The 10,255-nt window shown below is 35.9% G+C and overlaps 1 protein-coding gene across 1 annotated transcript; it reads left to right on the forward strand.

Annotated features, from left to right (window-relative positions):
• Positions 1–5,732: 5,732 nt before the first annotated feature.
• LOC112147320 (cAMP-dependent protein kinase inhibitor alpha) lies at positions 5,733–10,240 on the forward strand. Its single transcript, XM_024273606.2, has 3 exons — positions 5,733–6,630; positions 6,929–7,119; positions 9,567–10,240. The coding sequence occupies exons 2-3, from the start codon at positions 6,957–6,959 to the stop codon at positions 9,638–9,640; spliced, it is 237 nt and encodes a 78-aa protein (XP_024129374.1). The 5' UTR covers positions 5,733–6,630; positions 6,929–6,956; the 3' UTR covers positions 9,641–10,240.
• The last annotated feature ends 15 nt before the right edge of the window (positions 10,241–10,255 follow it).

A 10,255-nucleotide genomic window follows, 5' to 3' on the forward strand; every position in this document is an offset into this window, starting at 1 on the left:
AACGCCAGCATCCAAGGCGGGAGAAACAGCTGATGAGGAGGGGATGGAGCAGCCGGAGCACTGCGCAACTGCGCACGGGTGAGGACGCAAGGAGAGCGGCAGAGGTGCTTTCACTCCCTCCCTCTCTATCCTAGTTCACAATAACCCCCCCATCCCTGCTAGACAGACTGACAGACGGCGTGGATGCCAGGGCCAGCAGCGACACCTATCGGTGATGAGAGGTATAACTACGCGCGCGCGGAGGGGGGAGCTTAGTGTCTCAACAGCTGGAATAGAGACGCATGTAGGATGTGGGGTGGTTCATACTTTGTTGGTGGTGCCTTCAAGCGAAAGTCATTAGTCACAGCCAGGTTTATCCGTAAAAAGGCCCAAATGATCCGAATTGAAGCGGCTGAATGCAGGAAGACAAGAGAAAAGGGGTTCAGGGAGGTGCTGGTTGCAAGTCGTTTCCCTGATTTACAACCTAATTCTAGATATGAAAAGCTTTAGTGGAACGAAAGAGATTCAAATGAGTCTTCACAGTGGTTTCAGAGAAGCAGAAACACATGAAATGTAGGTTCCTGCAGATGATATTTGAAGACATTTCAGTGTCAGCCCTAAGTCATCATGGGGATGTCCTTTTTGTAATATTTTGAAGGACTTTATCGTTTATGCGATAGCTGTATTCTTATCTTTTTTTTACACAAATGTGGTTAATTTCTAACACATTTAATTTACACAAACATTCCAATGAACATGGTGTTTTTAACATGTTCTTGTGGCATTTTTATTATAATGGAGGACATATATAAAGAAATTAACATTTCTGAGATTTTTTGTTCGAATTGTTGTGAATCAGTAGCAGACAAAAAATGGGGTTGGAAAAAGCTTGTACGCGTGATGTAGAAACAACAATTTACTCCACTTCATTCTGAGGCATCTACGTGAGAGGACTAGATCCATGAACGTCTTCGTTTTCCTCGTCTGACCTGACATCTCGCTCAAGTGTCTGACTGCATAGCTCCAATACTGTTCGCCATTTTTATTTCACTGCTGATGGTTGAGGGTGTGAGGGGCTGTAAACTAGCAAGAGAGAGTGTAAATAAAGGGATGATGGGGTGTCAACTGAGGTTTACTTCCGTGCCAAAATTCCTGCCCACAACTCAGAAGCAAATTTCGAATGAACTCCAACCGCTCAGAAAGTCCCAGAAAACAACATTGGGGGGGGGGGTGGCTAAAAACAGCATGATGATAATTAAAATAAAAAAAACACTGGCAACACTTTTACAAAAGATTAAACAATAATCAGAGAGAGACTTTATCGACAAAATCAATCATGAGTAGAAATAGAAATTGGTCGGTTAATATGGATTAAAACATTAGAATACATGATGTCAGTTAATGTTTATACTTTAAAACAAAGTGATCAAATAACTAAAACTTTAAAGCTGATGAAACTTCAGCTTGATGGATGTCTTGCAACTAAAGGCTTTATTTCTCCAACTTGTCAAATTAGATAAGAAAAAGCAAAATGGTTTTGGTAAAACAAGTTTTTTACATTCATCTGTATCATTACTATATATATATATATATATTAGTGTTACACTCCACAGATTTAGAACAAGAAACAATTGCAAAATAAAAGGATTGGTGACCAGTAGAAAACTGTGATAAAAGAATATCTTAATATAAGTGCATGGTTAATTTTTTATTTACAACTGCATGTAGTAAATATCATGTTTTTTAGCTTTAACTAAATGATTTGATGCACAAAACAAAGGCAAGTTCATCAAAATGGGCTTTTATTTCAGGAAGTAAAATCCAAGGGTGATAACACAGAGTTTCATTCAACCTGATAACACAGAGTTTTATTGAACCACCATGTAATGTTTCTGTCCAATATGGTAGGTGTAGGCACGTGCACATGTGGGCAACACACACAGTTGGTTCTACTGACATCTAGTGGAAATATTTGTTTTCAACAATCGGCTTTAGAATTATTTGACTTAAAACAAGTGTAAAGGTCCTTATTAGAAAATACATGTTAGTATTATTTTTTCAATATTTAGAACAATTAGAATATGAAATGTACTTTGGTTCAGTGCATCAAGAATAATATTGCAACATTTTAAAAAGCTGAGAAAACAAAGAAATGGGGTGCTTTAGACTCAGATAGCCACAAAAAAAAAATCCTGCAAAAATTATAGTCAAATACAGATTAAATATTTTATAAATCCATACATTTTCTAAACCAACTTAATTCCTTTTGGGGTCACACAGTTGCTGGAGCTGATTTTGAGTTGATCGCAGGACCACACACACATTCACATCTATTTAGGGCAGAGGTGTGAGAGTCGAGGGTCAGCCTCCTGCTGGTTTCCAGAAATCCTGCCTCGTCTGCTGCTGATTACCTGGATCAGGTGAGTTTAGCCAATAAGGAGCTTCAATAATGGCAGTTTAATTGGAACACATGTCGGACACCGGACCTTGAGCCCTGGACTTTGACACCCCTTGATATTGGATCACCAATTGGTCTAAGATGCATGCTTTTGGACACTGTGGGAAAATATAGCCATACATAACTTGAACACATCATCAGTGAATTTACAGTTACATGGTCCTTATGCACTTTGGAAATCTCCAAAACAACAAAACCCTGGTTTAAATGCTCAACCCTGTAGTCAGATTACTTTTAAAGTGTGTGTGGATATATAAGAGAATGTTATGTTTGGATCACATCTGGTCTCATAGTGTTCAAACTGTCCATGTCTATGACTTTTATTGCTCCATAAATCTGGAAGTGCAGATCAGTTGACTCACTTTGGGGTTTTTTGTCTGCTTTTTCTCAGTTTTGAATGATTTGTATTTATTTAGTCAGTTGTTTAAACCAAAATATGCATTTTTGCCATTTGGATACTTTGTGATCAAATATGTTTTAAAAACAGGAGGGTGAAGTTATGGAAATTTGCATCTTCCTACTTCCTTCCAATGTGTTATGTGTGTAAATACGGGAAATTTGTCTATTTATTTATTTATTTTTATTGTCTTATTTTTTTTGTTTTTATTAATGAAAAATACTTGATATAAATGAGACAATTAAAATCACGTGTTTGTTTCCTTGTATAAATCATGCGTTTGTCTTCTAAAGGCTTTTGCAGTTCTTTCTTACAGCGCCCTTGAGCAAAAATGCCCCTGCCCAAAAACTCAAAGACACAAAATTTGCACACACCTAGTACCCGCTGAAAAATCATTTTTGAAATAGTGAGTGACCCCTCCCCCCAAAAATAATGACATCAGAGAGGGTGAAACTGTGAAAATAAACACATAAATAAAGTTTGAAACCAAGTAACAAAACCAACGCATTTACGTCAGGGATTTCCAAAAAAAGTTTTGAAATGATTATGGAATGGCTCCAAAAGCCACCAGGTTAAGTCTACAACCACAACCGAAAATGTATTGACCTTTAACCTTGAGAAGAGGCCATCAGTACCTTCTACAGATTAAAACTCCACTTAGGGATTTAAATCTATCACCTCATGAGTCCTCAAGATCATTAGGAAGCTACTTGGAACAAAATGTTGAAATTAGAAGTTGTAGATTTCATATAGTGTTACCGTGGCAAGCTAGCAAAAGTGGCCTTTCCCTGTTACTCGCATATTTTTTACTGTAATCTTTTAAAATTTTGATCCATAAATCCATGGCTCAAGCTAAACAATATGATATGATATATGATATGACCATATTAGGAAAGTGGGCGTGGTCAACAAAAAAACTGTTGCTAGGTAAATCCCAAAATGTATTTTTGCCAAACCCCCAGGGGACCAAAAATAAAAGGTTTGCTTTGGAGATAAAACCAATACATAAGCAGCCATTTAAAAACAAACAAAAAAAAAACTTTTTTTTTCATTAATAGCCTGCCTTTTCTAAGCTGTACAATTTTATTTGGAAGTTGTGTAAATGAGGGGAAGAAAGTCTTGACTAATAGCAGCACGTTGGTTTGGTCTCAGGGATTGTTTTGTAGGTGGAAAAATATGCTCAGCTATCAATCTTTGAAAAAAAATCCAAACAATAAAGCATTTAATGAGATTTTTGAACCAAATTTGGTTTGCTGGACAAAATAAATTGGTAATAAATGATGACAATCAAACAAGTGTTTGTTTCCATCATGTTTAAACCACCATAAAAGAGGAAAGTGATGGGTTTGAACCTCCTGGGAACAGAGCACTTCTTCTCTAAATGCTGATTTTCCTTAAATCCATTCAGGAAGGAGTGACCTTTATTGCTTCAATTTTCTCGTTTTCCCTGTTTAGTAAAGTGAAGCCTTAAAGCCTATTTTGGTCCAGGGCTCATATGGCCTAAATCAAAACTTTAGAGGTATTTTATCAACTTTTACGAGGTACTTTATGGCTGGCACCTTTAATTTCCTCTCCTGTTGCTGCTCGGAACAGCTGCATCCCTGTCTGTAAAGCCACTGCATCTCCAGCTATAATAAAAAAGACCAATGGTGTCAGTAATAGAGGCTGACAGGAGGTTGTGTTCTTTATTGTGGAATGTAAAAATATACTAAGATGTATAGGAATCTCTTACAATAGCTCTGCCAACAAACACAAATAACACTTTTACAATGTGGTAACTTCATTCGTTGTACATGTTCTCATCCTCAATTAAAACATTTACAATAATGGCTGATTCGACAGTAGATGTTTTTTCTTTTGAAATTTAGAATGATGCCACTATCTGTAAGCAATCCTTACAGACTTACGCCAATGAAAATTGTGATTTAGTCATGATGGACATTTGTAAAGACAATTAAGATTAATATTACATTTTGGACTATTTCTTTATTCAATTTATTGCTCTTGTAATGTTAGGTTGAGGTTGTAAGGGGCTGTACGCTAGCAGCTGTAAACAGATAGGTGACGGGAAGTGGGAGCGGAGACACTCAGAGGGGAATTTCTAATGAACTCCTGCTGCTCTGCAGAAACCATCTCCAAGAAAATTAGTTTTTTTTTTTATTCAAAGTAAAAAATGGACACATTTCACAACCAAATCCAACCAAATGTGTGACCCTTAGTAAATATTACAAATTTTGAAACCTATGTTTGTGAAATTACCCAATTTCAAAAAGTGTCTGTCAGCCTTTGATGAGAAGAAATAAACATGTTGTTTTTTAATAGTAAAAGGCACAGAAAAACAAGTTTTCTACTTACTTTTCCTTTTCATTTCCCTTGTATAAGAAAAAATTGTACAAGATATTTTGTTTATGAAAATTAAAAGAAATAAAGAAATTGTAATTTTAATTGTTATGTTGCTGCACAATAAAAAGTTACACCCGAATACACTGTCCAACACTCTTTTTTTTTTATTATTGTTTTCACTCTTTTATGTTTACTACTCTGGGATGACAGCAATAGTTAAAATGGTCAAACCAATTCTGAATTTGTTTTTAAGCACCTGTGCAACAATAAAATGGTGCTTTATCCAAACACTATCCTCTAAATCATGTCCCGGAAGCAGCATGCAGATCCTGCTCTTAACTTCAAGGAGAATTCTGAGAACTTTATTTTTTTAAATGATAATATAGTCTAATATAGCAAACAAAAGGACACAAAATCTTTAGATTTCACATTTGGAATTACAAATCACATTTATTGCATCTCGGATGCCTCAACCAAACAGTCTTGACTTTTGCTTAATGACAGAGAGCTTATGTCTCAAAAACGATCTGAAGAAGACATCCTCTTATTTACTCGTACATTAATCCGAGACCAACCAGAGGACTTAAATTGTGTTCTTTTAGACCGTCAGTAGAAAGCCAAGTGAGAAAAAAGGCCATACCAACTTCTCTCATGAAAATATGAACATTTTGAGCCACCACAAATCATAGAATGAACTCAAACACAACAGAAGTGACTCCTTAATTGTTGGAGCTCCCATGACGTCATGTAAAATCAGCTCTTGAATGGGATTTGAGGGGATAATAGCGACATCATGTGGTGTAAGACCATATCGCAACTACAATTTCTTCAACAGCGTTATTTTATCCATTTTTTTTCCTGTTTAGTTTTCTTTTTTTGTATTATTATTTTCATCAATTCTGTAGTATGACACAGATACACTCCCTAAGAACAAATGCTTCCAAATTGATATTTTTATTTGATTTAAAAAAAAGTTTATTTATTTATTTATTTTTTCTTAACCATTCGTTTTCTTCATTTTTTTCCCCCCCGGTTTCTTTAATAAAGAGTGCAGAGCGTCACTGCGCAGTCGGGTCGTTTTTCCGCGCAGCCGCAGTGAAGACACCGCGCGCGCCCCGGTGCGGCTCTGCCCTCTCATCCCTTTGTGTCTTTCGTCCAATCAGCGCTCAGCTGCGGACCGCTCGACGCTCATTGGTTCGTTGAGGAGGAAGATGCGACGTCCGCCGTGAATAGACTGAGGACTTTCCGAAGGATCCCGCAGATTTGATCAATTACCCGAAAATTCAGAAATTTCCACGCATATAATGACGTCTGCATCTGATTTTTGCTTTTATTTATGCATTTTTTTGCTTTAATTTGTTGCTGTCGGATCTTTTGACGGTATGTGGGCCCGATTCGCTGCTTTAAAGACACACCTTATAAAAATGTAGCTTCGTGTTTATTATTAATACAGGTAAGTTATTATAGAGAAATTATTTAATCACGATTTTGCTGCACAGGGTACACCTGATTTGTGCTTTTATTTTGTAGTAATCCATAATGTTTTTTTTGGGCCTTATGATAGCAGAGTTATTCAGATTATGGAAGTCTGCACACAGATCTGTTTCTCTACTTTTCAATTTTTTAAAGAATATTGATAATTAGCATGATAATAATAGGTTTGCATTGATTTTTGATTGAAAACAGAAAATGGGGCCTTTTGGGGGCAGCACACCAGCAATCTGAGGCTTGATCAGCTGCTCTTTCTGCAGGTGTTGCTGTGTAAACGATGCACAAGCAATGTCTGATGTGGAGGCCACGTATGCAGACTTCATCGCCTCTGGCAGGACGGGCCGCAGGAACGCTCTGCATGACATCCTGCAGAGTCCCACCGACGCAGAGGGAGGCCAGCTGCCCCTCAGCCTGTCTCTGTCCCAGCTGCACATCAATGCAGGGGGGGCAGGTAGGAGGAAAAACTCATCTTGGGAAAGTTTTAGGTGGTGGTTAACACTCAGCATGAGGCGGCACACTGCCTTTGAAGGGCTGAGGAGTTCTTCCTGCAGTGGATTTTCATGATTTCAGGCATATTTTCCTTGATTTGGATGCTCTGACTTTTTTTGCAGTGTCCTTTAAAGAACTTCTACTTGTTTTTAATATGTTCATTTGGCATTTTTCTCATGATGAAGGACATACATAAAGAAATTTCTGCTTAAAATTGAATTATTATTTATTCATTTATTCTAATTGTAGTGAACAAATTTGTTGGCCTTTTAATTTTTTATCTGAAATGATCTTATATTAGTAAAAATATATATATTTTGCACTAAATTCAAAGCCCTTGTGTGCTTAACCCCTCCTCCCAAATGTCAGATAATGGAGCAAAGTTTTAAGCTGTTTATTGTAAATAAATATTCTAATCTTCTGCTGCACAAAGTAAATAGTTGCAAGTAAATCTGTGGCAGCAGGAGGATTTTATTTGACACAATGTGTGTTTTATTTTTAAAGGAACTTATATGTGCTGCTGTCAAAAAAAGTTTTTGTCTATATGTTAATATCCAATTATTCTAAATATCTATAAACTACATGTAATAAACATAAGACTTAATAGGCACAAAAACCTAAATAAAATGTATTTTTCTAAACAGTGAGGTAGGTTGGGTTTGGTCTAAAAGAAACTGAATCAAAATGACTCTTTTCATGTTAAATGTTGCAGACCTTTGACTTAAAGAAAGAAGCAGAAGTCTGTTCAAGCTGATGTGACCTTCAGTCCTTTTAGACCCACAGTTAGGCTTTGTTGGAGCAATAGCCAAATATAGACATAATTAGATGTGCAGCAATTAAACAGGAAGTCAGCAGTTCAATTACTGTTTGGTAAATAACAATATTCAGGTACTTTTTTCTTCCTTTTTTTTCTCATGGCAAACTTTCTTTTTTTAAATAAAATGTTGGGTTTTATCTAATGCTACGTTCACACACATTCTTTAACATGCATTTAGCATATTGTGTTCACACTGGACTAGCAGGGAGGGGCTTCTTCTTCTATTCTACTGTTCACCAGCACATGCCCTCCACCTACAACTGGAAAAGACTTGGTGCAAAATGTTGAAGTGGTTCAAATTTCGCAAATCCTGTTCCAGGCTTTTTCTTTCATAGTTCTTTTCCGATTTTGCAGAGAATTTTGGGAAATTGCTAGGGCACTCAATTTTGAAAACAAAATGGTAAACGCACTATAAAGTGCACTATGTAATGAGTAGTGAAGGAGTTTGGACATAGCCTAAGAATATCTGAATTAGCCAAAACAGCTAACATATAGCTAAAATATTAGCAAAACTCCATAGTTGGAAAAACCTATGTGCCAAATTAGCCAAAAGAGCTAGCATAATGCAAACATAACGGTGAAATGACAAATAACAGCTAGCTTATTGTTTAAATATTACCTAAATGTGACATTAGCTTAAAACAAACTTTAGTAGAGGCCAAACTAGCCAAAAAGTGCTAACATAATGCTAATATATTGATAAAATAAAAAATAGCTTAAAAAACTGGGAAAATATTAACGATGGCTAAAACGGTTGGCTTATTGCTTAATTACCTAAGTGTCAAATTGGCCTAAAAATACTTTAGTAGATGCCAGATTTGCCAAAAGTGCTAGTATAAACACTAAAACAAAAGCTGACTGCCTAATTTAGCTTAAACTTTGTTATTATAACATACTGACTCTTGCTTATAATTTTACAAGTTTATTACTCTAAAATTATGACTTTTTCCTAATAAATTCATTATTTTGCTCAGACATTTCATGACTGGAAAACTACTCATTTAAAAAAAAAATTATGATTTAAATCTTGTAAACTTTTGACATTTTTTCATATAGATTTACAATTTCTTTCTTGCAAAATTATGACTTTTTAAAATATAATTTTAGGACTTTATTCTTTTAAATCTTTGACTTTTTTCTCATAAATGTACAACTTTTCTTTTGTAAAATTACAATTTCATTCTTATAATTTTACAACTTTGTTCTTGTAATTTTTGGACTTTTTCTCATATTTCATTCTCATATTATTTCTTGTAAAATTGCAACTTTTTTCTCATGATTTTACAACTTTATTTTTGTATATTTTAGTTTTCTTCTCGTAAATGTACAACTTTTGTCTTGTAAAATCACAACTTTTTCATCATAATTTTATGTTTTTATCAACATGTTTTTTCAATTTTTTTCTCATAAATTTACATTTTTTTTCTCGTAAAACTTTGGCGTTTTTAATCATAATTTTACAACTTTATTCTCGTAAATGTATTTATTCCTTTTTTATTTTTGTGGCCCAAATACTCCGCCATACTATTTACTAATTAAAAATGAGTGTAAAAACTTGAGATAATGTGACCGAATGTCATTTTTATCTGCAGATGCAGACAGTATGGAGGACGACCAGAGCTCCTCGTTTTCAGCCCAGAGGGAGGCGGAGCAGAAGAACAGCTAACCTGCCCCGCTCTCCGCCTGGCAGAGCGGCAGGACGGTGGACAGTAGGCGCGGCGGTGGATCTGTCACAGCTGAAGGATAGAACCAACACTGCTGATATGCCTTTGAGGAAAAACAACTGTTCTTAAAGTTCTCTTCAATAGTGGTCCGGTGTGACCGCTCAGTTCTGTGTCTGCTGTTACACTACAACAGAGAAAAACAAGAATGTAGTTCTTTTCGAGTTGATTTTGCGTTCAGTCTTTGGTGCTTAAAGGCACAGACTAAGCAAAGAAAAGAGGGAAGAGACTCCAGTAGAGGTTTGTTGTAGATGTAACGGGTAGAAGGACATGGCTCTCAGTAGGAGTAGTATGTTTGTAGGTGTAGTGATGCTGAAAAGGACTGGATTGCCAGTTACTGGCTTGTGCTTCCTTAAACTGAAGATGCTGCAATAGAAGAAGACAATTGAGAATTTGGAAATGTGCTGGTGTGGATTCACTGATTTGTATAGAAAAAAGTGAAGCTGTAGGCTGCTGACACCAACACTATTGATTAACTTCTACAAGCTTTTCTTTAATTCTCACAGTTCTGATATTCTTGCAACCATAAAGGAGATGTTTTTTGTCTTTTTATTTATTTA

This window comes from Oryzias melastigma, linkage group LG17, assembly GCF_002922805.2.
Source record: "Oryzias melastigma strain HK-1 linkage group LG17, ASM292280v2, whole genome shotgun sequence".
Taxonomy (NCBI): Eukaryota; Metazoa; Chordata; class Actinopteri; order Beloniformes; family Adrianichthyidae; genus Oryzias; species Oryzias melastigma.